Source organism: Canis lupus, chromosome 27 (genome assembly GCF_011100685.1).
Source record: "Canis lupus familiaris isolate Mischka breed German Shepherd chromosome 27, alternate assembly UU_Cfam_GSD_1.0, whole genome shotgun sequence".
Lineage (NCBI taxonomy): Eukaryota > Metazoa > Chordata > Mammalia > Carnivora > Canidae > Canis > Canis lupus.
The window spans coordinates 41,069,576-41,096,579 of NC_049248.1; the positions used below are offsets into that span (position 1 = coordinate 41,069,576).

Genomic DNA, 27,004 nt, shown 5'->3' on the forward strand with positions numbered 1-27,004 from the left:
GCGGGGCCAGTCTGAGATATGGCTCCCCAAAGGGCTGGCCCCCAGACCTGCAGTCCCTCCTCCCTTCTCTCTGTCTTTCTCCCCAGATCTTTAACACCCAGTGCCGACTCCACCCTTAGGCAAAGATGAAGGAAGTCCTGGGGAAGCAGGGTGTGTTGTCTTGCGACCCTAATCACCCAAACGCTCCCTGTACATCTTTCACCCACTCAAGGGACTGTGTCTCCGCCCTAAGGCTCCCTTCTCCTCTTGACCTGGCCTGAGCTGCGTGTTCCTCCTCTTCCCCAATGCCTACTTCTCTCTTACCCCCCTCCTGTTCTTATACCCCCAATACTAAGGAGATAGCTCTAGAGGGAAATAATAATCAGACTCTACTACTCATATATCACTTATTATGTACCAGGCATTGTTCTAAGTGCTTTTCATATTGAATCATTTAATCCTCCCAACAAGCCTCTAAAGAAAGCACTCTTGGGGTTACCCGGGTGGCTCAGTCGTTGAGTGTCTGTCTGCCTTTGGCTCAGGGTATGATCCCGGGGTCCTGGGATGAGGTCCCACATCAGGCTCCCCACAGGGAGCCTGCTTCTCCTGCCTGTCTCTGCCTCTCTCTGTCTCTCATGAACAAATAAATAAAATCTTTAAAAAAGAAGAAGAAGAAAAGCATTATTAAAAACTCCATCCCAGGGGATCCCTGGGTGGCTCAGCAGTTTAGTGCCTGCCTTCGGCCCAGGGCATGATCCTGGAGTCCTAGGATCGAGTCACGTCGGGCTCCTTGCATGGAGCCTGCTTCTCCCTCTGCCTGTGTCTCTGCCTCTCTCTCTCTCTCTCTCTCTTTCTCTCTCTGTGTGTCTCTCATGAATAAATAAATAAAATCTTAAAAAAACCAAACCCATCCTCTGAGGACACCAGGACACAGAGAGATTGAGTAACTTGCCGGAGGTCACACAGCTAGTGTGAGGCAGAGCGAGATCTCCACCCATGCTGCCAGGCCCCAGAGTCCATGCTGCAAACACAACGCGACCCTATTTCTCCGATAGTGGCAGGAGTGTGGGAGTGTGGGCGAGCTCTTAGAAACTGACCTCCTGTGTATTCAGCCTCAAAGAGGCTTTGGCAGTGGGGTGGAGTCTACCTTCAAGGGCCGGCCCCTCTGCTGTCCCACGGGCTCACCCCGTCTACCAGCCCCAAGCCTGGAGCCCCCGGGCAGGAGCGAAGTCCCTCCTGGCCTGAAGTCCATTCTCTTCCCAAGCCCAGAGGCCCGAGGCACACGGTCCTTTGGGGGCTGGGCTCACCCCAGCCTGCCCCCCGGGTTTCACTCCTGCCTTTATTGTCCACAACTCCTCCCAATGTGCCCTCAACTCTTGTCTCACCAGACCGGTTGGCAATTTCCTACACATACCCTGTCTCCCCACATCCATACCTCTATTTTGGCTCGTCCCTCTACTTGGAACTCCTTTCCCCAAATTCTATCGCAGATGCCACCTTCTTCATGGTGCATTTCCTGATCTTGTAAAATCTATACAGTCTCCCTTGCTTGACTCCTTATAATACTGCTGGCTGCTCACTCTTGGCATTATGCGTGTTCTTTCTTTCTTTCTTTCTTTCTTTCTTTCTTTCTTTCTTTCTTTCTTTCTTTCTTCTTCTTTTTTTTCTTTCTTCTTCTTTCCTTTTAAAGATTTTATTTATTCATGAGAGACACATAGAGGCAGAGACATAGGCAGAGGGAGAAGCAGGCTCCCTGCGGGGAGCCCGATGTGGGGATCCCGCCCTGAGCCAAAGGCAGAGGCTCAACCATTGAGCCACCCGGGCATCCCTATGTGTGTGCTTTCGTTTTCACCCCACTGCAGGCAGGCCTCACTCATCTCTTTCCTGGAGCCCAGCCCGATGCCTGCTTCCTCTTCGGGGGTCAATAAATGCTCAGTAGTTAGAACGGTCACAGTTAGACTTGCAGGCGAAAGACAGACCTCAGGGAACTTTGGTCTCCGACCTCCTCCCTCCAGCAAGAGCTAACTTGAAACCATTGGGAGTCCCCTGCAGGTTCTGGGATGGACTCTCCAGGGTAATTCTGATCAGTGCTCTCCCCTCAGGTTCAGACGTCCAAAGAGACCCCCCCACACACACACACTGAACCGAGGTCACCCTGCCCCAGTGCAGGGGCCAGCCCAGCGACCTCCCAAACTGCCCTGCTCTCCTACCCGGTCCTGCCCCGCCTGGTCTCTCGGGGGCGGGGAGGGAGTGACACTGAGATACCTGAAGACCAAACTCCTAAGTGGCTTGAGATCGGGGCTGGACGCTGAGCCAGAGCTGGAGTGACTCCTAGGGATGGGGGCAGAGGCGGGGCCTGGCGACTGAGTCTGGGCGAAGCCCCCGCCGACTGGCGGCTAAATTTACCCAGGCTGACTCAGCCCTTGCCCGGAATGGGGGGTGGGGGGAGTGCGCCGGGGCAGTGGGAAGAGCCAGCGGGGGTGGGGTGGGGGGCAAAGAAGGAAGAGACCGACTGGGGGTGACAGAGTGAGCTGGGAGTTTCCATCAGAGAAGTGAGTCCCCCCCCCAGCCCCAGCCCGGCCGGGTGGGGACAGCGGAGCCCTGGGGGGAGGGAGAGGGTCGGCGAGAGGAAAAAGATGCCAGGGTTGGACAAAGGGAAGCTTAGATTTATTGAGCGCCTACTGTGTGCCAGGCACTGTACAAGGCGCTTTACATACATTATCGCATAAAATCCTCACAACAACCCTGCGAGGTAGGTGTTTATAAACCCCCATTTGACAGATGAGGAAACTGAGGCTCAGGGAGGTGAAGTGATTTGGCCAAATTCACATGGCTAGTAAATAGAGACAGAACTGTCCAAGATCCGGAGAGAAAGAGAGACTCCAGCGTCCGGGTCCCAAGCCGGGTGGCGTGGGTGAGTACGAAGAGGGGCTCCGCGCGCTGCAGAGGTCCAGGAGGCCAGAGGCCTGCCCCCGACCTCGCACGGCAGTAGGTGGCAAGGCGGGGGACCCGCGCGCAGTAACTGGGTATCTGGTTAACTAGCGGTGCCCGGGTAGGGGGGGGACTCGGGAAGGAGCTACCGGGGAAATCCGCGACCTGCGCGCGCCCCGTAGTGGCTACAGCGAGTATCACATCCCACCCCTACAGGCTTTGGGGGCCCAATCTCCGCCTTCCTTCCCTGGCCAAGGTTTCTGGAAGAGGCAGAGATGCAAGAAATTCTCGGGGTTCTTTCAGATGAGTGATACCACCGGGGTGAGAAATCGTGGTACGATTCAGAGGATCACTAAGGAACACTGGGGAGGAGGGAAAGGAGGAAGGCCATGGAGGTCCCAAGCTGATTCACTGGCTGCCTTCCCTCCCCAGCTTGGACCACCACAGGCCAGGGACAGTGACAAGGCCACCATCCTTCTCTGCCTCGAGGAGCCCTCACCTAAACCTAAAGAGATTGGGATAGAAGCCCTTACCCACTTGCTCAGATCTTCTGCAAACCCTGGACAGTCTCTTGAATACTGAGAATGAGTGCAGGTGACAGTGAAGCCATCTGAGGGACCCTCAGAGTCTGTTCACTTATTCCTAATTTTCTTTCTTGGCCTGTGGAGGAGAGGGTGAGATGAGAGCCTCCGCCAAGGATCTAAAACATCAGGGATGAACTTAACCCTCCCTACATACTAGGAGGCCTGGAGGAGGGAAGTGACTTGCCTAAGGTCACCCAGCAAGTCAGGGTCAGCATTGGGATCGGAACCCAAGACTTGTAACACCAAAGTGAGCCCTCTTCCTGTTTTGCTGGTTGCCTCTGGATCCCTTCCTCTTCTGCCAAGAAGAGGCCTCTATGTCACCTGGTCACCTGAGTCAGAAGCCTGTCTCCCTCCAGCCCCAAGACCCTGCCCTAAAGTTGCCCTATGACTACACCATCACGGCCCTCCTGCCTCAACCCGGCGAGGCCACTCTGCTCCGCTCCACGCCTAGTGCACCGGCCTCTGCTGAAGACCTTACCCCAGTGCCCTGAATGGACAGGCATTATTAAAGTCTACTGCTCATCCTCACCCTCCTGAAAAAGAAAGGAAGAAAGAAAAGAAGACACAAGAAAAGAGAAATAAATCATGGACTGGCATATGCTCCCTTTCCTTTCATTTGGGCGGCTTCTATTTCAAGAATGGGAATGACTATGGTGTAAGGATTACAAGGAAGTGAGGAAGAAAGAGGACCGGTGGCCCCAAGGATGGAAAGGTGGGGAACACAAATACAAGAAAGGGCCTGTCACTGCCGCTCCCTGTTTCCCTGTGGGACCCCCTTAGTGTCCCTCGTCCCGAAGAGGGCCTCCTCGGTTCGGCTGATGACATCTAGGATATCTCGGACACTGTCGCTCAGCTCAGCGGTCTTCCCGCCATCGCCGGGCCGGGGCGGCTCCTTTCGCCAGGAGGCGCCCGAGGCTTCTGTGTCGCTTCCATCGGAGGAGCCGCTCTGGACGCTGAGCTCCGCAGCTTCGTCCGAGTCCGAGTCCGGGGCGGTGTGGCGGCGGATGCGGGACACGGCTTCCCGCAGGGCCCCCGCGTACGGCCCCGGGGTCCGCGCCCAGCCCCGGCCCGCGCGCCGGGGGGCCGCCGCCACTCCCTCCGGGCCCTCGGCGGGGGCCGCGCCTCCCGAAGCCGCCGGGCCCAGGGCCGAGCGCTCCGGGCTACCGGGCTGCGCGGGGGCGTCCCGGAGGTTTACTTCGCCCACCGGGAGCCCCAAGATGCGGGAGGCGCGCTCCTCCAAGGAGGAGTCCGCCGGCTTCCCGCCCTCGGCTTCGAACCCGCGCCCCCCACCGAGCTGGTGTGACGGGCGACTGCTCGGGAGCAGTTTTTGGCAAGGCGAGGGCAGGGCCGCGGCTCCCTCGCCCTCCTCCTGGCTGGGCCCCGGAGGACTGGGGGCATCCCCCGCGGCGCGCGGCACCCCGGCGGGCAAGAGCTGTACGTGCTGGGTTCGAGGGGTCGGAACATACTGCGACCGGATCACCACGCACGTGGCGTCAATGACAAAGACGCCTTCTCCGCGCGCAGGGCCGCGGGCGCTGCGGGGCAGGGTGTGGGCGCGGCGGGTCCCCTTCCCACCCTCTGAGGGTCCTGCCCCCGCTCTGAGACCCGGGGATTCGCTCCAGCCCGTGCCTCCTGGAGCCCAGGGTCTGGGGAGGGTCTGGCTCTGTCGGGGCGGCTGCCTTTTACGGGAGGGAACCCAGCATTTGGGGAGCCAGCTCTGTTCCCTGTTTTCTTTCCCTTCCTCGGAGCCCTTGAGCCGGGGCCTGGCCCTGGGGGCGGGCCGCGGGGGGCTGCGCGCGGCGGGGGCCGACCCCGCGGGAGCCGTCTGGGCGCTCGGGCTCCCGGCAGCTCTGGCTTGGGGACGGCCGTCGCTCCCAGCACTCAGGCCAGCGGCCGCCGGCCCCAGGCTTCTCTCGGCGGCGCCCTTGCCGGCCTCCGGCCTCGGCGCGGCCGTTCCACAGCCCGGGGATCCCCCCAGGAGACCCCGCCCCTGCCGGAGCCCCCAAGCCCCGAGGACGTCCCGGTAGATCCGAGGGTCCAGCCTCTTCTTGGCGCACCCTCCCTCTGTCCTGGCCGGAGTCGGAGCAGAGGCGGCGGGGGCCGGCGCCTGGGGGGGCTCGGGGCCTCGCTTGGACCCCAAGGTCCTGTGGGGGCCTTCGTAAGAAGGTGGAGCCACGTAGGGTGGCGGGCGGTCCCAGCGTCGTCGCAGGGCTGTCCCGGCTGCGCCTCTCAGCAGCAGGTGAGCCTCGTAGCTGGGGGGCCCTGGCCGCCTACCTCCCCAGGGCCCCGCCCACGCCGCCCCTGGGTCGCTCTGCGGCTGCGCGGATGGACGGGGCGGTCGCCCCGCCGGCCCCAGGCGCTCGGGTCGAGAAGGAGCTGGGGGCCCTACTGGCTGGGCCACCCGAGGGCCGCTCCGAGGTTCCGGGCGGGGCCGACCGGGGGGGCTCCTTCGGGCCCCACCAGCCTTGCGCCTTTTTCGCTCGGTCTCCTTGGCCTCCCGCTCCTGCGACGCTGCTTTCCTTTTCTCTTGCTCCCGGGCTCGGGCCTCGGCCGGGGGCCCCGCCCGCCAGTTGGTCGCCTCCTGCAGCACCCTGGAGGCCCAGGGACGGCGGGGCGGCGGCTCAGGGGATCCCGGGCGCGGCCCACACCTGGGACAATGAGCAGGAACCCAGGTGAGCAGTTTGTGGGGGAAGGGAGCCGAGGTCCGGGGAGCTGGGAGCACTGGAGGCCATTTGGGGCAGCCATGTGGAGGGGTGTGTGTGAGTGTGTGCGTGTGTGCACGTGCGTATATGTTAGGGCTGAAGTCGAAGCCGGACTCCGCGCCATCTCTCCATGCACACTTTAACAGCGTCTGCCCCATCTCACCTCCTGCCCTTTCTCACACCCACTCCTGCCCCCCCAAACAATGCGGGGAAGAGTCAGGCCCCAGCCCTCGGGATGGGGTAGGGGGAGGCGTGGGAAAGAGAACGGGGTCCAGCAGCACTGGCTGGTGCCTGCGGGGAGGTCCGGACCCCACTCCCCGCCCCACCACTCTCTTCCCGTCACCCCTCCTTCACTCACGTGCGGCTCTGGGGCCCGCGGGCCCAGTGGCTGGCTTGGAAGTCCATGGGCTGTCGAGGAGGGGCGCGGCGACTATAATGACAGGAAATAGTCTTCACTTCGATCACCAGCAGCTTGGATTTCTGCACCCAGAGGCAGCTGCCAGACTCCTCATCCTGGGGCTCCCGGGGGCTGTCGGGCCCCTCGGAGAATAGCTGGCCATCCAGCATCCTGCCCCACCCCACCCCGGCCCCCCACCCTCCCACCCGCCCCGAGAGCCCCCTCCCAGCCCGAGGAGCCGGCGCCCACTGCAGAGCGACGGGCCCAGAGACTGGGGACTATATATACCCCGGCACACGTGTGTGCCTGTCTGTGTGTGTGTGCGCGCGCATGTGACACGGTGCGGCGCGGACGGCACCGCGCTGCTACCTCCCCCATGTGCACGGCCGCCCCCTGGGGCCCGGGATTGGGCGCCCCTTCCCACCGCTCATGGCCCCCAAGCCTGTTGGGACCTGCGCCAGTGGGCAGGGGACCTCTTATTCTTGCCAAGCTGACGGTGCCCTTCCCCCACCCCCGTTGCTCCAACCTTCCTGCCGTTTTAACCCTTAGCTCTTCTGCTGGTCGGGGTGCCCCACCACCAGGGTTCTGCCACCGACTTCCTGCCTCGGACTTCAGTTTCCCCGACAGGGAGGTGAGGGGAATGGAACTCAAGGTCTCTGCCTGCCACTCTCTGCTGGTTTCCATGGGGTTGGGGTGCAGGGGGTCTATTTTTAGCGGCAGTGGCTGTTCGGGTGCAGAGAGATGAGTAACCAGCTTCCATGCGGTGGAGGGAGGAGGCGGTGGCTTTCACACAGCTTTTATGTGGCTCTGGGGGAGAGCTGCCTCCCCCAAGCTCAGAAAGGGTGACCCCCACACCCTTAACTCCTTACCCTCTCAGTGTTGCAGCCCAGCGCTGCTGGTCGGACACAGGAGTCTGTCTTGGCCATCCAAACTGTCCCACGTTCCTATGCTAGCTGTTTGTCCTTGGGCACCCATGGAGCCCTCTCCTCGCAGCAGGCTCTCTCCCGCAATCCAAAAGCCAGGATTTGGGGGTCATACTGTTCTGTGCCCACACAGCTCTGCTCAGCCTTATGGAGGACAGACTAAGGTACTTATGCATTTGCACCCTTTCAGAAGGGATGGAGGAGGAATGGTGTGTTCCCTTGGCAAAACCAGTCCCCTAGCAACTGAAATGCTAAAAGTGGCCCCGATTTCCCAGTGTGGAGCTCCCCATCACCACCACTACAACAATGCCTAGCTCACTTAGCCCCCCCAACCTGAAGTGGTGCTCAAGATGCTCACCTTTTACGCTCATTCTGTCCCAGGGGCAGGGGGTGTTGCTTACATCCACGTGATCCCTCCCCCCCAAGCCTATACCAGGTGTCCCCTGATTCACCATGGTAATGTTAGTGGCAGCACAGCCCACGCCAACCCTTCCATGCAGAGACTTAGCAACCATGCCTGGCAACCATGGCAGCAGCTCCAGTGGAGGGGAGGGGTGCAGAGAGGTGGGAGAAGAGTGTGTATGGCAATGGTTCCTGAAGAAAAGGGATAATTTGCCTCTTCTGAGAGGAATAGGTAAGAATAGGCTATGAGGCTCCTTAATTTTGTTCCTTGTCTTTCCTTCTGCTCCATTCTCAGATTCTGAGACTGACTGATTAGGTTTTAGGGGAGAATGGGAGAGGCAAAAGATCATGCAGCCCTTTGGGTACAGGCCCTTCCTTTTAAGAAGGTGGGGCCAGAAGGGTTGTTGTTAGTAAGAGACTGACTTAATGAGAACCAGAGCAACCAAACCCAGGCCCCCTGCTCCCTAATATGGACCTTTAGAGATTTAGAGATAACCCAAACAGCCCCTACTCCATCCATTTGATAACCCCCCTCCCCCGCTTTACACACCTACCAGCTGCACTCTGGTGGCTCTTTGCTTGAAGGTGCTTCCTTCTACCCAGGTCCCACCAGAGTCCTAGGGCTTTTTAAAGCCCTTGCCTCCTCCCTAGACAAATTCTCCATGATGGAATGTGACATAAGGAGACATCTGTCCTTTCCACCATGCATTCACCCCCACACACATAAACATACCCTAATTCTATTAACTTGGAAGCCTCCCTCCCCCAAGTCTGAGAACGTGCTGTGAGCTGTGGAGAGGTGAATGCAGAAGCAAGGGCTTTCTCCAAAGTCAGGATGGCAGCCCTGACAGCTGCCTTGAAATGTTTCTCCATGCGCCATGAGGAAGCCTACTTTGGAGGAACCGGTATGGTAGGGCAGGGTTCACCAGAGTACTTGGTATAGTGTGGGGAGGGGCAAGGAGGTACTCTGACATTGCTTCTGGTCTTGGACAGGAAATGATATTAAACCTGCAAGTCAGTGGTGAAATGGTACCCAAAATTTGGCTCAGGCCCGACAGTCTAGCGGTCCTTATGGTGTTTGGTGTTGACCTGTTTTGGCTTATTTGGTTTCAGCACAGGTAGAGTCTGTTTCCTCAGCCCCCAGCTCATTCTCACCTTGGAAGAATGGTGAGCCATTTTGTAGGTTCAAAGACAGTGCCGGCTCAGCAAAATTCAGAGTCAAACCTTCCCTGATGAAGAAAAGCTGATGGCCGTAGCATGTCTCTCTGCCTAAAGGAGACCCTCAGTCTCTCTATTCTCTGGAGACCTAATGCTGTTAGGAGATTCTCCTGGGGTCCCAGCTACGGTTCAGGCAGAGGGGAAAGTGAGTAATAAAGAGAACAGCAGGGAACAGGGTAGGAAACAGTCATGAATGGAGAAATGGAAAGGCAGTAAGTCTAGTGTTAGTGGTAAAGAGCAGGAGTCTGGGGCCAGACTCTGGGCACAAATCCTAGCTCTACATTTTACTAGCTGTGTGATGTTGGGCTGGTTACTTAGCCTCTCTGTCCCTTAGTTTTGTTTTGTTTTTTAATCTGTAAAACTGGAATCATATCTACTATGGTTCTGAGAACTAATTAATATGCATAAAGCACCGGGAATGGTGCCTGACACAGTTTTACATATATGTGTGGGTAAATGTATGTGCCACTATTCCTGTTGTTGTTAGTAGTGAGTTGAAGAAGCCATAGGAAGTAGGACGGTTGGAGCAATAGTGTCTGTCAACTACAAGAATCAAACACTGCAATACCATGAAGAGGTTCCTGTCATTTTAATTAGGTTTGCCATGAAAAGCAATAACCTCAGCTAATCACTCTGCCCTCCTCCTCCACCTAACCCCCATCTGCCTTCATATGCACACAGCACAAGAATCCAAAGGCCCTCCTCCCCACAATCCTCCCCACTCCCATTATGGGAAGAAATGTCACTAAATGGACTCAGCCTCCTCCGTACAGCATGAAACAGGATGAATAAAAATATCTTTAGGAAGAGTTTTGTTGTGCTGTTATCTTAGGGTGGAGTCAGGGGCAGAGATAGAGGCAAAGGCTGGGTGAGGTCTGGGGATCTCTTAGAGATCAGAATTTGCCTGAGGGGCACACGGCCCATCATTCACCCAGAAAGGGGGCTACGTCTAAGATGGCAGGGGCTAGGCTGGGCTAGGCTGTATGTGTGAGGATAAGGACTGCTAAAAATCCATTCTCCTTCCTCCCCCCACACCCTCCCCAGCTCCCAAGCGGGGAACAGAGTCACAATTTTCTCAAGGGTTCATCTGTGATTCCTAGAACTTTGGTCAGGCAATGAGTGGGGGCATATCCCCTTGTGCTGCCTGACCCCTTCCCCAGCTCAGAGCTTCTCTCCTCCTGTGAGCACCAGGGCCTGCAGGATGTCAGACAGTGATACAATCCCCTTGACCACATCATTCTCATCTACCACTACAAGTCGGTGAACCTGTGTGGAGCAACAAGGGAGAAAAGGGATGTTTAGTGACGCCCTCAGTTAGGAGGAGTCCTTCAACCCCCACCCTCCGTGCCAAATCCCACACTCAAAGCTGCTCTCCCTAGCTCCTTCTGGGTCACTGGCCTCCCTACCTCTGCTTCCACCAGCCTGTTGATGATGGTCTCCAGAGTCTCATGCAGGTAGCACTTAAGGACACCCTCAAAGTAATGTGATCTATGTTGCAGGGCTTTGGTCACAGACACATCTAGGTTGTTGTAGGTCTTTTCTGCTGCCAGATTCTGGGGAGAGAGAGGAAGGTGCTTGCAGGGAAGCAAAGGAGCCAGCCCCCAAACCCTGAGCCCACCCAGTTGCACCAGAGGGATTTAGGGCAGTTGTTAGCCATGCCCACAAGCCACACCCAACTCGTTCAATTCCTTTTCCAATTAGAAGAGACTCTCTTCTCCCTCTCCACATTCAACAGCCCGCCCCTTTCCCTCCCTCCCAGGCCCTCCGCAATCACTCACGATAACATCAAACTTGGAGTAGATGTCCACCACGCGCCCTAGGGGGGCAGAGGCAGCTCAGCAAGGAGGGTCTGGCATCAGAGGCTCCCCTTGCCTGTAGCATCGCCCTCCAGGCTGAGCTGAGGGACAGCAGATTTTCCCAGAACCACCCTGGCTTCCCTGGAGCCCTCCCTCTCTTTCTGTGCAATCTCTCACCTTTCTCGTCTACTACTGGTAGTGCTGAGACTCGGTGTTGTACAAAGATGCCCAGAGCCACGTAGACAGGAGTGGTGGTACGGACCATAGCAATGTTGGCATAGGTGCCAATCTGTAATTCTTCCAGAGACTTAGACATGAACTCTGGCTTGGGGAACTCAGTGATCTGAGGAGAGAACCATCAGCTTGATCTTCAATACCCCCCGCATCATCCTTGGACACCCCTCCAACCCAGTATATAAGAAGTAAAAACTAGCGGCGCCTGGGTGGCTCAGCCAGTTGCATCCAACTCTTGATTTCAGCCCAGGTCATGAGATTGAGCCCTGCATCAGGCTCTGCGCTGGGTGTGGAGCATGCTTAAGATTTTCTCTCTCCCTTTCATCTGCCCCTCATACCCCTGCTCTCTGTTTCTCTTTAAAAAAAAAAAAAAAGAAGTAGTAGTAAAAACCAGGCTGAGGACACTTACAAACAATTTGAGGAACTTGAGGATGCGCTTGTGGGTGAGGATGTACAAGGTGTTGCCCGATTCCGGGTCAATAACTGGCAGCCTGTGGATCTTGTTTCGAATTAATGAAGAGACAGCATCAAACAAGCTGTGGGAAGGTGGGGATAATGATAAGTCCCACAGTGCTGAGCCTGAGCTGGTTAAAGAGCTTCTTGGAATGTACCTATAAGTAGGGAAAACTGGTGGTTGGGAGAAGGGAGCAGTGTTCAAACCACACCTACAGAGTGTGTCAGAGTGCGCGTGTGTGTGTTTGGAAGGAGAGCCTTGTCTCTCTTCTGCCCCTGGATCTCTGGGTATTTGGACTTTAGCTGTGCTGGTGCCAAGGCTCTCCCCCTTCTGGATGAACGGGCAGCTGGAACTCACCTGGCATTAGGAGAAATGCAGACAAGTGGTTTGAAGGAGTCTTGTAGGTACACCTCTGAAGGGAAAAGGGAGGTTCACAAAATACCGCTATGGAAAACCATTTCCTAGGAAACTCTCCGTTTCTTTTTCCTTTTATGACCCGCTCCCCATTGTCTACATACCTCTCCAAGTTTCTATTTTGTGTTCTTCCAGCTCATAGATCTGTACCTGGAAGCAGAAGCACAGAACTTGAGCCTTCATCTCTCTGCTTCATTAACCCCTCACAGTCTGCTTAGAAGAAAGGAACTAAGAATGAGGGACTTTGGATGGGCAAAGTAGTTTTGGTCGTTGGGCTACGGTGTCTTACCAAGGCTGATTTATAATAACGATGCAGGATATTGATGAAATCGGTGATGGTCAGCATGCCTAGAAGCCAAGACAAGATCCCTCAGCACTGCTCAAAGCTTCTCTCCCTGCCCACACGTGATGCCAGTAATACTGTGTTCCAGAAACTTTTGCCTACCCACAAAACTTTGCTTCTTACTATCCCACAAAGGGGCAGCTCGTACACCATTAGTCACCAAAGCAAAGAACGCTTTCTTCACCTGTAGCCAAAAGAGTAATCATCACAAAGGAAAATTCACAGGGTGCAAGACTTTAAAAGAAGAGGGGCTGGGTATGTTGGGGAAAACATGAGACTAAACCCATATGAGGACAATGATATTACCCTTGGGATGAGATAGGATGAGAGTTTTTGAACCAGAGGCTCCTAGGAAGGGGGGATGGGAGAAGAGGATTTCACCCACCTGCAGGGAAGTATCAAATACAACCAATTTGGAGCTTGTGGGAATCAGGTCATAGCAGCGATGAGACTTCATGAAGGAAGTATACACACTATTGTTGGATTCTGGGGTCTCTGCACAGGGTGGGATAGTTAGAAGCTTCCTTCCATGCAACGACTCACAATCAAAAGAGGCAGAAAATAAAAGTGTAGTTGTTCAAATATTTAGAACCTGATTTTTTGTAAGGCCCCTTTTCTGATTTGTTCCTATTATTCCCAGAAAATCTAGATAAGCCCCTCAGAAACTATTTCATCCAACCTCCATATCCAGATAGGACTCTATCTACTGGCTCCTTTAGGCAAAAGATAGCTACTAAAAGAGAAAAACCTATTAATATCTTTCATTATCCTGTTCTAATCTAAAAGTTTTTTCTCATCTTTAACTCAAATTTCCTTTTCATAGATTTAAGCACATTTTCACTTGTTCTCTTTTCTCAATTAAGATAATTAAGCTTCTTAAAATTCAAGTAAGCTTCTTAAAGCTCTTCTAAGATCTGCAGATGAAAAAGTCATGGTCCAAAATGGGCCATTTCAGATCACCACTCAGTTGGAGCCCAGTGCTCAATTAACCTGGCCCTAACACCCTGAGAGTCCATCTTGGGATGACCCTCTGAATCAGAAATCATCCCACCTACTCTAGACAAATGGAAGAACCTGGCTGTGTTTACCTTTCTATCCTCTGATTTTAATTGCTTGCTCTAATTTGGAGAAGCAACCAACCCAGAAAATAATAACCTGAATGTGCTATATACTATGCTATGTGGACTTTAAAAATATCACATCATTTAATTTAATCCTTACAACAAATCTTTAAAGCAAATATTGTCCTCATTTTTCAGATGAGAAAACAGGAAGTAGATAAATAAACTGCTCAAGGTCACACCATTAGTAAGTGACAAGAAAGACTTAAACACAGACCTGCTTCCAAAGTTCATGATCTTAAATTCTATGCCAGTTGTTTTTAATTTTTAATTTTTTGCCAGTTATACAGGTATATAATTTAAAAAGTCAAGCAGAAAAAAAATTTTTTTAATTAAAAAATAAAAGTCAACCAGTTCTACAAATTTTGATAAGAAAAACTGCAGTCCCTGGTACCTATTGTACTAACCCTCCCCTGAGATGGGACCTCTGATTATTATTCCCTGGAGTTAATAACTGTCTTTTTTGTTTTTATAACTAATTCAATCCCAAACTCTTCACCAGTTATTTAAATCTCCTTTCAAGAAATTCAGAAGCACTTAGATAGTCTATCAATTTAAACCATCCAAAGAAGTCTTTTGGTAGTCTTCTGACCTGCTCAAATGTAGGCTGGTTTGCTGGTGTGCACAGCTGTCCTCCTGAGATCTTCCTTCTTCACCCTCCGGAGGTCCCTTTGATGTCTCTCTTGTATTGTCACTCCTACTCCTGTTTCCTGTACTCTTTTCTTTTCTTTTTTCTTTTCTTCTTTTCTCTTCTCTTCTCTTTCCCTCCCTCCCTCCCTCCCTTCCTTCCTTCTCTTCCCTTTCCTTCCTTCCTTCCTTCCTTCCTTCCTTCCTTCCTTCCTTCCTTCCTTCCTTCCTTCCTTCCTTCCTTCCTTCTCCTTCTTCTTCTGTGATTACTTCCTTGTTTTGATTGTATAGATCTTCCTGTAGCTTCTTGAGAAACGCATGGGAGGTAAATTTTTTGAGACTTGCAGCTGGCAGATATCTTTATTTTACCCTCATCTTTGATGTAGAATTTGGCTGGATATAGAATTCTAGGTTTGAATTTATTTTCCTGCAGAATGTTGAGGGCACTGCCCCATCACCTCTTAGTTTCTGGTGTGTTGAGAGTCCAAGGTAATTCTGATTCTTTTTTTATTTTTTAAGATTTTATTTATTTGAGAGAGGTGGGGAGGAGAAAGAAAGAAGGCAACCACAGAGGGGGAGTAAGAGGGACAGGCAGACTCCTCCACTGAGTAGGACTCTGAGATCATGACCTGCATGGAAGGCACACGCTTATTAACCAACTGAGCCAGCCAGATGCCCCATAATTCTGATTCTTTTTATGCAACTTTTTTTTTTTTTTCTCTTTGGAAACTTAGGATCTTCTCTTCATTTCCAGTGCTTTGAAATTTATGATGATTGTGCTTTGGGTTCTGCTTTCATCCACTGTGCTAAATACTCAGTAAGTCTTTTCTTCTTTCTTCTCTTTTCTTTTTTCTTTTTTTCTTTTCCTTCCTTCCTTCCTTCCTTCCTTCCTTCCTTCCTTCCTTCTTTCTTCTTTCTTTCTTTCTTTCTTTCTTTCTTTCTTTCTTTCTTTCTTTCTTTCTTCTTTTTTTTTCTTTTCTTTTCCTTTTCTTTTCTTTTCTTTTCTTTCTTCTTTCTTTTTTTAAGATTTTATTCATTTATTCATGAGAGACACAGAGAGAAAGGCAGGAACATAGGCAGAGGGAGTTGCAGACTTCCCTCCGGGGAGCCTGATGTGGGACTCAATCCCAGAACCTGAGGATCATGACCTGAGCCAAAGGCAGAGGTTCAACCACTAAGCCACCCAGGTGCCCCTCAATAAGTCTTTTCAATATGAAAACTAATGTCCTTTAGTTCCAGGAAATGTTTTTGAATTATTTCCTTGATCATTTCCTTCCCTCTGGTTTGTTCTTTTTCTCTTTCTGTAATTCCTATTATTTAGGTACCAGACTTTCTAGACTGACCCTTTAAGGTTGTTTTTGTTTTGTTTGGTGAGTTGTATTTGTTGTTATTATTGTTAAAATATCATATCTCTCCTAGTTATGCTTCTTTTTCTTTCTTCACTTCTTTGATTTTGTGGGTTTCTAAGAAGATTTTATTTTTTTAACAATCTCTACACTCAACATGGGGCTTAAGTCCATAACCCCTAAGATCAAGAATCACACAGTCCACCAACTGAGCCAGTCAGGCACCACCACCCCCCTTTTCTTTTTGAAGGGGCAGCAGGGGCAGAGGAAGAGGAAGAGAGAATCTTAAGTAGGCTTCATACCTAATGCAGAGCCCGGTGTGGGGCTCCATCTCATGACCTGAGATCCTGACCTGAGCTGAAATCAAGAGTTGAATGCTTAACCGACTAGGCACCCAGGCACCCTACTTCTTTGATTTTTAATTCTACTTTTTCAGAGTCTTCCTCAACTTAATTTTCCAAACTTTCTACTTAGTTTAAAATTTTTGCTATGCTTTTTTAATGTCCCAGAGTTCCTCTTTGTTTTCTGAAAATTCCTTTAAAAAAACATGACATCCTGTGGGCAGCCCAGGTGGCACAGTGGTTTAGCGCCGCCTTCAGCCCAGGGCGTGATTTTGGAGACCCGGGATCGAGTCCCATGTTGGGCTCCTTGCATGGAGCCTGCTTCTCCCTCTGCCTGTCTCTCTCTCTCTCTCTCTACTCTCTGTGTCTCTCATGAATAAATAAATAAAATCTTAAAAAAAAAACATGACATCCTGTATTTGTTGCACAGTGGAAATAGGTTCTTTATCTGAGTATATATTAATGTTAATTCTTTAAAGATTTTTAAATTTTTTAAAACAGATTTTTTAAACAATATATTCATCTGAGAGACACAGAGAGAGAGAGGGCAACCACAGAGGGAGAGTAAGAGGGAGAGGCAGATTCCCCTGGAGAGCAAGGAGCCCAATGTGGGGCTCGATCCAGGGACCCAGAAATCCTGACTGGAGTCAAAGGCAGATGCTTAACTGACTGAGCCACCCAGGCACCCCTTAATGTTAATTTCTAAAGTTTTCTTCTTTATGCTTTGATTTTTCCCTTCTGTTGCTTTTTTCCCCCTCTTTGTTTCTTTTGAGAGGGAGCAATTTGGATCACTTTTTAAAATTTTATTTATTTATTTATTTTTTAAAAGATTTTACTTATTTATTCCTGAGAGAAGAGAGAGAGAGAGAAAGAGAGAGAGAGAGAGAGAGAGGCAGAGACACAGGCAGAGCGAGAAGCAGGCCCCATGCAGGGAGCCCAACGTGGGACTCGATCCGGGATCTCCAGGACCAGGCCCTGGGCGGAAGGCGGTGCTAAACCACTGAGCCACCCAGGCTGCCCTTTTTCTTTTAGAGGTTCTCTTTAGATGTCTGGTAATCCTTGGCTTAAAGGAATATTCAAACCATATTCTAAGAGTGCAGTCTTTAAAGCTGATTGGCAGCCCAGGTTTATATGTGAGTCATGGTTACTGTGAGATGTTCAGATGGGGAACATTCAATACTTATATTTTTAGGGCTTTCCCTTCAAGGGGATTCTGGAGAGGATTATTTATTCAATTTTGCGGTTGGAGGGTGAAGTCTTTCTGTCAGCATTCTGGAAATTAGACTGGGGGAAAGGACTGGGATCTTGGCATCCAGTGTAGTTCACTTCATGCTCCCATGTTTAGTATAGTACTTCAGCCCTCAACTGAGCCTGAGCCCCTCTCCAGACCTCCAGTCTGCCAAAGTTGGGAGGGGGAGTTTCCTAGCTGCACTCAGTGGAGTAGGAGTCTCTGAATCCAACTGCTTCTTAGATCTTCAGTGCTTCTTTTGGCTTTCCTCACTGCTAGCTTGTAATTCAGTTTTCTCGGATCTACTAAGTGATTTACCACTCTTGGGTCCATTTTCCAGCTTCTAATTGCTATTGTCTGCTCTCTTATTCTCTCTATTCTGCTGGGTTTGTACCTTTTAAAAAAATTCTTTTGGTGTGTTTAGTGTTTTTTTTTTTTTTTTTTTTTTTTTTTGTGAAGAAACAAAAGTAGATGCATATATTCAATCCATCATCTTTAACTAAAGCCCACTATTGTTTTTCAAGGGAAAGCTCTTGTGGCCTGGTGCTGCTGGCCTCTGTGGGATTCCAGTGTTCCAAGTGTCCCTGATCTGGGAACTCCCCTGCCTTGCCCAAGGTGGCTAGGCTAAGGAGTTCCCAAGAGAACATGCTGTTGGATGCCAATTTAAGACATGCAACGCTGATAGTTAAATACTATCATTTTAGGCCACAGAATTATAAACATCTTTGATTTGGCTTTCTCAGTATTTTAAAAATAATTTAAACCAGTTCCCCAGTTGTAAAAATCTGGAAATTTACGCAAAAATCCAAATTCTCAATTTCTTTCAAAATCAGATCTGACCAAACTAGGCTGGAATTTCTGAAGAGAGACAATTAACAAGACTTGGATAGTGGCTATCTCCTTTTAGATGTGATGAAATCTATAGTACTATGCAGCTTACAGCACTGCTTGGTTCATAATTAGAGTTTCTGACCCTTGCCTTGGAGCTACTACAAATGTACTCAGAAACATAAAATAGGCACTGATATCATGTGGCAGTACTCAATTATGAATATCACCCAGATAATTCAAATATGACTATATTAACTTTTTAGGATACCAACAAAGTGAAAACAGAACATTTAAAAATTGTTTTGGAGAACTCAGAGACCCTTGATAATATGTCCTAAGATCTCAGCCCATATTTCAATTCTCTAAGAAAGTGTGTACTCCTAATGCCATAAATATGTCCTGAGAAGACGCAGGAGTTTTCCTGGTAAAATCCTTTAAAGGTGGTGTCTGTAAGTTCTGCTTCTTTCTAGATAGTCTAGGGTTGGACCATTCCTTTCTAACCAGTTATTTGGGCAGGTGCTACAATTGCCTTCTTCTGTGCCCTGGATTTTAGGGTTTAGTACCTCTATTTCTAGATTACTTTTAAGGGCTTTCAAGGCCTTTCTATCGTTTCTTGTGTATACTCAGTGGCTTTAGTGAGCTCACTGGATGATAAAATCCTAGTGGCACTGTTTCTGGGATAATCAGAAAATACCAGGCACCTTAATACATGGTTAGCCAGCCCAGAGTTGCCTATGGAAGTTTTTCCTCAAAAATTTCCCTTAAATGGTTTGGTAACTGAATGTATTAATCACTCCCACCCTGCCCAAGACTTATTCCTGGATGATCCTGCCAAATTATTATTCCTGTTTATGGTTTGACACATTATCTGGCCCAGTTTTGAATTTTCCCAGGGGCATCCTGAGAAAAATCTGAGAGAGATTCAAAAGCATTGCTGAGGACAAGTTAGGATTGGACTATTGCTTTTAGAGCAGGTTTCCTTTCTTCAGTAAACTTACCTTGAGGATGCTCATTTTCCAGAGCTGAGGAGCTATCTGAAGAAGTGACCTGGAGAGACAAGAGGAACAAAGATTCAGCCTATCCTATGCTCCATCCATTTTAGCCTAGCATGAACAGAAGGGCTGGTGGACTAATGACTTCATTTAAAGTACCATAAGGCCCTCTTAAAATAGTATCTCATTTAATCATAAGAACCCTGAGGTAAACACTATTATTAGCCTTATTTTCACAGATTAGGAAACCGAAGTTCAAGAAATATTAAACAGCCTGCCCAAGGTCACATGGCGGGTAAGGGGTAGAACAGGAGTTTGAACACATATCTGTGTGGTTCCAAAGCCTATGTCCTTATATATTACACTGCCTAATAAAACATTAGATCTTAAAAGCTGAGACTAGAAAACCTGAGAACCCACAAGGTTCTCACAGATCTACTTTATAAAAACATGGAAGCCAGAGAGGCAATACTGTTTTCCCCCAAATACTAAACCTACTTGTCGACACTAGAATCAAAGACATACCCCTTTAAGAGAGGACCATATTAGGGGTGCCTGGGTAGCTCAGTGGGTTAACCATCCGACTCCTGATTTCAGCTCAGGTCATGATCTCAGAGTCATGAGACTGAGCCCTACATCAGGCTCTGTGCTGGGCATAGAACCTGCTTAAGATTCCCTCCCTCACCACCCCACCTTCATGCACGCACACACACTTTCTCTCTCTAAAAAAAGAGAGAAAGACAGAGACAGGACGATATCTGGGGAGGATCCCAGCAGCTGACTGTCACAGAGTTAAAGCTTGAATGACTGAGGGGTGGGTGAGGACAGTAAGTGTTTTGAAACTGGGAACCTGACTCCTCTTAGCATCCTTATAAGTCAAAGGCTCCTAGTTTTCCAAGTTTCTTTGACCATAACAGTCTGACATTTGAGTGCTCTGAATACAGAGACACTTTCAGAACTATCACTGGGCTCCCTCAAGTGGGAACACTTGGAAATTTCATTGTTATCTAGGAATCCAGGAGGGGCAATAATTTTAATCCACTGGAATCAACAGTTTTGGCCTCCTTTGTTCTGGGTAACATACCAAAACTAAGTTAAAGTCATACATCACCTACATAGCTACTATGGTGTAACATGAAGTTAAAGGCCTTGGCTTGAACCTGGTAGGATGGTGGTAAACAGGGTCAAGTTGGCAGGACAGCTCTAAATTTCCCTCCCCTAATGGGCCAGGGCAGTGGTAGGAGAGAAGGGGAATAATCTCCCTCTCTTCTCTCTGGGCTGCATAAGACTATCAGCTTGGCCTGGCATTTTGGCAGAGCTATTGGAACAACAGCCTCATCACTTATAAGTGGGATAGAGAGGGCTATTCAGTGGTAAAGATACACACATGGGGATAACACAGTCTCACAAAGATCTATACAAAGACATGGAAACAGCTACTTGTGTAGCTGTTTATTTGTACCTGACATGTAATACTTACATAGAGCACTGTGCTACAGTTTTTTTTGTTCATTATCTATCCAAACAGGTTTTAAATTCCTGAAAGACTAGAACTATTTTATATTTCTTTCTATCACCCATACCTTCTAGCATGGGGTTCTGCACATAAATCTCAATTGTTTTTATTTTTTTTAAAGATTTTCTTTACTTATTCATGAGAGACAGAGAGACAGAGAGAGAGAGGGAGAGAGGGAGATAGGGAGAGAGGCAGAGACACAGGCAGAGGGAGAACCAGGCTCCATGCAGGGAGCCCGATGTGGAACTCAATCCCAGGTCTCCAGGATCACACCCCGGGCTGAAGGCGGCGCTAAACCGCTGGGCCACGGGGGCTGCCCTGTTTTGTTTTTTAACTCTCAAAATGATAATGACAACAATGAACACTCCTGTGAACAGAGAGACCTAGGTTTAAGTTACAGAGAGAAAAGTGATGTACAGCTAAAGATACAGAAACCTACACAAGAGTCAGGCACAACTGAATATGACTTTACCTTTCTGCCTATTTTTCCACACAGGAGGATAATTATGTTCACTTCTCCCTGCTTTTAATAACATAGGAAACCTGAGAAAGTACCACTGTAATGCATGAGTACAAAATATTATTATAGAGACACAGACTAGACCTGAAACATGGATTCACAGTTTCATCTGAACTCGTGATCCATATTTTTTTAAAGATTTATTTATTTATTTGAGAGAGAGCACAAGCACACTTGGGGGAGAGGGAGAGAAAAACTCAAGCAGACTTGGCACCGAGCACAGAGTGGACGTAGGGCTCGATCTCACAACCCTGAGTTTATGACCTGAGCTGTAATCGAGTCAAGCTGGATGCTTAACTGACTGTGCCATCCAGGCGCCCACTGGTCCACATTTCTAATTGTTTGCTGGACAACCACAGATGTCACGAAGACTCTTCAGATGCTTCAATACAAAACAGCATCTGTCCTTTCATCCTATTAGTCTTACTCGGGTTCCCATCTGTTTTTTGCATTGTTCTCCTTAGAGGTGCCTCCAAGAATGAGCTATGCCAATATGTCTGCTTGGAATCGCAGGGCAGGGCATAACCTAAATTTGTCTTTAACATCTGTTAACTAAGCTGATATGTTAGAAATGTCTCAAATCCATGTCTCTCCTTTCCACTTTCATAGTTTTTTTTTTTAAGATTTATTTATTTATTTATGAGAGAGAGAGAGAGAGAGAGAGACGCAGAGACACAGGCAAAGGGAGAAGCAGGCTCCGTGCCGGGAGCCTGACGCTGGACTCCATCCCGGGAGTCCAGGATCGCGCTCTGGGCCAAAGGCAGGCGCTAAACCGCTGAGCCACCCAGGGATCCTCCACTTTCATAGTTTTAATTTAGGCTTTGACCTGTCACTTCTACAACATTCTCTAAATTGGGTCTTCCTGCCCTAAATCTATCTCCTTTTTCATCTTTCATGTTGTCTCCAAGTTTTTAAGCATCTCAGGTTTGTAAAAGTTATCTCCAACAACTAGGAGCCCACTACTTTCTGAAGTAGTTCCACCCATTTGCAGGAGCTGTTAAGAACATTCGTAAAGCACACTCGCTGCCTGGCATATGGAGCCTCTGTGGCTCCCTTTATTACAAAACAAAGCTCAAACTTAGTGTGGTATGCAATACCTTCAACCTGACCTCAGCCTACTTTTCCAGTCTTTTCTCTCACTGCAAACAAAATCCAAAGCTCCAGCGACATCACGCCACTGGCCCACCCCCAATTAGTCTCTACACACCCCAATTTCTATGCCTGTGCTTACACTGTTCTCTCAACCTGCAATGCCCTTTCCTGGGTTCATAACAATTTCTCCCTCCCCTATGCTTCCACAGTCCCGTGTCTGCATCTTGATGATAGCATTTATTACAGTCTACCTTCGGTAACAGCTGTCATTGCCATGCCCTCACCCCCACTCCAGACAGGCTGAGCATTTTCAAAGCAAGACTTTTCTTCTTTTTTTAAAGCAATTTCTAGGGACACGTGGGTGGCTCAGTGTTTGAGCGTCTGCCTTTGGCTCAGGGCGTGATCCCAGAGTCCTGGGGTCGAGTCCCACATCGGGCTTCCTGCATGGAGCCTGCTTCTCCCTCTGCCTGTGTCTCCTCTTTCTCTCTCTGTCTCTCATGAATAAATAAAATCTTAAAGAAAAAATAAAACAATTTCTATCCCAAGAACCTAATACATAAAGCATGAGTGCTAAATGAGAGAAACCTATTTGAAAGTGTTTTGTAAACCTTACTCATACATTTTATGAGTAAGTAAAATATGAATTGATAATGTTATTTTGAATTTAACAGGATCAGACCTTTTATTTTTCACTTATCATCATTATGATTATTTTTAAGTAGGCTCTATGCCCAGTATGGGGTCAGAACTTGCGACCCTGAGATCAAGAGTCACACGCTCTACTGACTGAGCCAGCCTGGTGCCCCAGACCTTTTATTCTTGTTCAAAATTCTCTTCGTCTGTGAGAGCTGACCCCCTTGCCTGGGTGACCAGCTGCAAGTCACTTTGCCACTTCCGTCTGTTTTCTCCTTTATAAGTTGAGGGACATGACTGCTCTGCAGGCAGAGAAAGGGTGTGGTAAAGGAATTGCTACGGGCATGAGACTGGCCCAGAGAAAGAGGAGCCTGCCAGTAACATGATTAAAAACCAAGACGCGGAGGAGTCACTCTGCCGGACAGAGGATATAGGGTTCCAGCGTGCTTGCAAAGGGCTCCTGAGAGTGAGGGGGGATCCAAACATTGTAGCAGGCTACCTGCAGCATCTCTGGGAGGCTGACCGGGACGTGCCGCAATCGGTCAAGGCCTGCTGGCCAAGGAGGACTCAAGATCGCAGGGCAGGGCATAACCTAAACTTGCCCAGGACTCCGCGGCCTCTAGCGCGGAAAGAGTCCTTCCTCCGGGGAAAGCCCACTTTGCGGTCTTATTAAGGCGGGGTGACTTGGCTCGACACCTTGAAGCAGTATCGAAGTCCTCCTCCTCTCCCGCCTGCCAGCCACGGCGCTGCGGGGCTCACAGGCCACCCGGGGCCAGTGGGGTCGTGTCCGCCGGAGCCCCTCGGAAGCCCCCCGGGAAAGCCGGGTCACGACCCCGCTCTCTCTGCCAAACCTCTGAAGGCCTGCGGTGCTGAGGGGAAAGGAGGCCCGAGGCCGCCAGGCTGTGCTCGGGTTGCCATCGGAGAGGAAGGAGTCCCCGCCGGCTCGGGCCGGGGGGGCCGCGGACGCGAGGCAGGCACCGCGCGGCCCAGCCCTCGGAGATGCGCCCGGCGAAGGCGCGGAGGGGCAGCGTCACGGGATGGGACAGACGCCGGCTTCCCCTTCACTGGGCAGCAGCGCCGGCCCCCGCCCAGCCTCCAGGCCCCTAACGGGGGGTCTCGGGCTCCACAGCGCCCCCCGCCGCCCTCCCGCGCTCCTCACCGTCTCCATTTCAAGAGGCGCTGACAGGGTTCGCTCGCTTTAGGAAGCTCTCTGGGAGCCGCGCGGGAGGGGCGGGGGGTGGGGGGAGCGCAGGCCCCGCCCCGCATCCGGTACCGCGACACCACTTCCGCCTACGTCACGCACACGCCGGCCAAGGGCGGAAGGCGGGGACTTCGCTCTTCCGGCCAGGCCTGGCGTGAGTAACCGCCCTCCCCGGGTCCCCTCGGACCTTACACATCCGCCGACGGCGAGGGTGACTGGACGGAGCCGCTTGTATTTAAAATGTTCTTTTTTTATTTGTCGTTTAAAAACAAACTTGGAAGAAGCAAAATCCAAAACTTGCCCTTTGCCTCTTGCAACATAAATTATGTACAGTTCAGAATGATCGCCGATACAAAACATGCCAAGGACAGGGCGCTGGGGGTGGAGGGAGAGAGGGCGCTTTAAAAAAGGGAATCATTTCATCCGTTGTTACGAAGGACCAACCTTGCTGTACAGGATACACACAACACAAAATAAAGTCTTCACGGGATTCACACTTGTCAGCGATTTATTTTTTAAAAAGGGGGGAGGGTCCTGGAGGTGAGGGGAGAAGACTGTAAAAGGGAAAAACTGAAAATTGAATATGTGCAAGTGTAAACCAACCCAAAATACAAACACGGGGGGAGGGGGGCGGGCGGGGAGGAGGAGGGAATTCAGATGCAATTATACAGGCGGGGTACTTTAAAAAAAAAAAAAAAAAACCAACAACCAAAATTCCAACCTTGTAGCTTGGGTCTGAGTTAGTTTATATAAAAATTAAAAACTGTATAAGGTTTCTTCACTAAATTCTACAGGACTATCGGATACCTAGCATATGCTTACAAAGTCTGCCCCATCCCCTTTTCCCAATCCCAGGGCCCAAGCCCCAACCAGAGCCTGGCTCACAGGAGCCAATCTCCCCCTCCCTGTAGCCTAGACCTTTTGCTCTTGGAAAAGGAATATCCAATGGCTTTGGGGGACAGCAGCCCAGTCTCCCACTGTCTGATTTAATGACAGCGGTTTCTGTGGGGGTGGGGGGGTGTTATTCTCTTAAACATTTGCAGCTTGAAACAGTGCAGAATGCAGCTTAAAAAAAAAATCTCCCTACCCCCATCAATCCGCAACCCCCCAAATTCAAAAACAAAACAAAACAAAAAACCTAAAATCACAACAGCGACCTTGCTCCCCCTCCAGCAGGCCCGCCCATCCACCGCCACCAAGCCCACCCCTACACTCCAGACATTTGATTCTTGAAAATATTAATTACAAAATGCCCTTTGCCCACAGCCCCTAGGAGAGAACTGCATATAAGCTTCATCTTCATCCCCACGCTCCCTACTAGAGAGGGGTCTGGGGCCTCACCCACCCCCGACCTACCCCTACCCCCCCAGGAAGAGGTTCAACTGCAGCACAAGCTTGGGCAGAAAGGGGAAGGAAAGGGAGGCAGGGAACCCATCACCCTCTGGCTCCCCCTGGGGCCAGCTCACTTTTGTGCGTTATAACATAGTCCAACTATACAACGGGGGTGAGAATTGCCCAGCCTCTATACCCCCACCTTACAGCAGTCATAGCCAGGGGGTGGGGAGGAGGGGGTGAGGAAAAGGGCGGTAGGTTGGGTAATGGAGGGGGCCCCCCCACAAGGGGAGCTCCATGTGTCCGCCCCACACCCCCCTACCATTTATAAACTGGTTTTGTAAAAAGAAAATAGATATATTTATATAGAATATATAAAGCACAAAAATTAGTAGTTTTACATTTGCTCTCCCCGGGGGTGGGGGGAGAGGGGAGGGTTCTCACCTCCAGCCGGCTCCCCCATTCCCCACAAGACTATGTACAATCCCATGTATAAATAGATAAATACCCCCCACCCTCCCCGCGCTGACACTAAGCTCCCCACCCCCACATCACCACCCCTTCCCACCAGACCAGCAGCAGTTTGGTGACTGAGGGAAAGTGGGAGCTCCGGGCCACACCCTGCCTCACTGGGTATGGGCATGCCACTCAGGGATAGCCCTCACCCTACCACCCACCCACCCCATCCAGGGGCTGGAGGGCAAATGGGCTCATGATGGGGTTGGGAAAACAGGAGGGAGATATCCTGGTCCTAGGTTTAGCACACCCCTCCTGCCCCCATGTCCAGATGGAGAAGGAAGTTCTAGAGCAACTAGGGGCCAGTTATCCCCAATCTTCATCATCATTAGCCTCAACCACCATCCCATGCCCATAATTAAAAACAAAGATGGATTTTTTGTTGTTGTTTTTCTTCCTCTTCCTACCCCCCTTCCACCCACTCAGAAGAGGGCAGTGAGGCGGAAGAGAGGGTCGGGGCAGTAGGGGGCTTGGAGAGGGTCTCACATTTCAAAACAGCAAAAAATCCAACACTTAAATGAGGTAGGTGTGGGTGCGGGGTCTCCTTGCCCGGCTTGCCTGGCTTGCCCTCCTGGGCAGCTGGGCGCCTCTTTCCCGTTCATGTTGCATTTGTCAGAGTGGAAACAAGGAAACACAACCCATAGAGAGACAGAAACACAGAGGAAAAGAGGGAGACAGAGACAGATTGAGAGGGAAGGGATGGGAGTGAGGGTGGGGGCAGGACCCGGCAGGCAGGGCCAGGTGTGGGACCCGGCCTTTGGGATTGTCAAGCTTAGTCAAGTCTCTTTGCAGCCTTGAGTTGGGCCGGAGAGGTCGGTGGGAGCAGCAGGGCTTGTGAGGCCCGGCCACACATCCTCCTCCCCCCTCCCTGCTGCCTCCCAGTTGCTTCTGGGTAGTTCCCGGCCCATATCCCCCTCAAACCTGAGATGCCCAATGGCTGCTTCTGTCTGGCCCCTCCTGGAGCTGGGGGCAGATATGCCAGCCTGGGGGCCGGTGGCGGGGAAGAGGGTTGTCCCTGGTGCCCAGGGTGGGCTTGGCCTAGGGCCCTCTGCCCCAGCCTCCTGCTCCAGGGGCTCCGGTCAGCCGGCAGCCCCAGCCCTGGGTCCTGGCTCTGGCTGCTACCTCTCTTCCCCCTCATCCCTTTCAGGGAAGAGGTTGGGGGTGGGGGGACTCCCCTGCCTGGTAGCCTCTAAGCTTCTTAGTTCATCCATTTCCGACAGTTCCAGGCTCCACAGTGGCAGGGAATCTTGTGCTGATCGTCCTCAAAGTCAAACTGATAGTCATAGGTCAGCTGGAAAGAGAAGAGGGTAGAATCGATGCCAGCCCCACAG

General features: G+C 50.8%; 3 protein-coding genes across 12 annotated transcripts in view; all 3 read right to left on the minus strand.

Moving 5' to 3' along the window:
* Positions 1–2,624: 2,624 nt before the first annotated feature.
* On the minus strand, positions 2,625–8,527 carry DDN (dendrin). 6 transcript variants are annotated; one of them, XM_038577533.1, is made up of 3 exons: positions 8,473–8,527; positions 6,555–6,626; positions 2,625–6,142 (listed from the first exon to the last, which is right to left on the minus strand). In XM_038577533.1, exons 2-3 carry the CDS (start codon positions 6,599–6,601, stop codon positions 4,237–4,239), a joined length of 1,953 nt encoding a protein of 650 aa, XP_038433461.1. In that variant the 5' UTR covers positions 6,602–6,626; positions 8,473–8,527; the 3' UTR covers positions 2,625–4,236. The 6 variants fall into 6 exon arrangements, with proteins under 6 accessions (XP_038433461.1, XP_038433456.1, XP_038433455.1 ...); XM_038577528.1 differs by adding an exon at positions 7,463–7,660 and having other exon boundaries at positions 2,625–6,626; positions 8,473–8,517; XM_038577527.1 differs by adding an exon at positions 7,463–8,110 and having other exon boundaries at positions 2,625–6,626; positions 8,473–8,517.
* Positions 8,528–9,701: 1,174 nt separating this feature from the next.
* On the minus strand, positions 9,702–23,917 carry PRKAG1 (protein kinase AMP-activated non-catalytic subunit gamma 1). 5 transcript variants are annotated; one of them, XM_038577541.1, is made up of 12 exons: positions 23,784–23,893; positions 18,870–18,918; positions 12,763–12,872; positions 12,480–12,561; positions 12,324–12,382; positions 12,139–12,184; positions 11,978–12,032; positions 11,576–11,702; positions 11,110–11,275; positions 10,915–10,952; positions 10,543–10,689; positions 9,702–10,402 (listed from the first exon to the last, which is right to left on the minus strand). In XM_038577541.1, the coding sequence occupies exons 1-12, from the start codon at positions 23,790–23,792 to the stop codon at positions 10,298–10,300; spliced, it is 993 nt and encodes a 330-aa protein (XP_038433469.1). In that variant the 5' UTR covers positions 23,793–23,893; the 3' UTR covers positions 9,702–10,297. The 5 variants fall into 5 exon arrangements, with proteins under 5 accessions (XP_038433469.1, XP_038433467.1, XP_038433468.1 ...); XM_038577539.1 differs by having other exon boundaries at positions 12,763–12,915; positions 23,784–23,873; XM_038577540.1 differs by lacking the exon at positions 23,784–23,893 and adding an exon at positions 23,124–23,278.
* A 137-nt stretch (positions 23,918–24,054) lies between these two features.
* KMT2D (lysine methyltransferase 2D) overlaps positions 24,055–27,004 on the minus strand; it is a 39,206-nt gene continuing 36,256 nt past the window's right edge. The window contains exon 55 of the mRNA XM_038577526.1: positions 24,055–26,964. Coding sequence (XP_038433454.1) covers positions 26,872–26,964 — 93 coding nt within the window. The 3' untranslated portion in view covers positions 24,055–26,871. The remainder of the gene's footprint in view (positions 26,965–27,004) is intronic.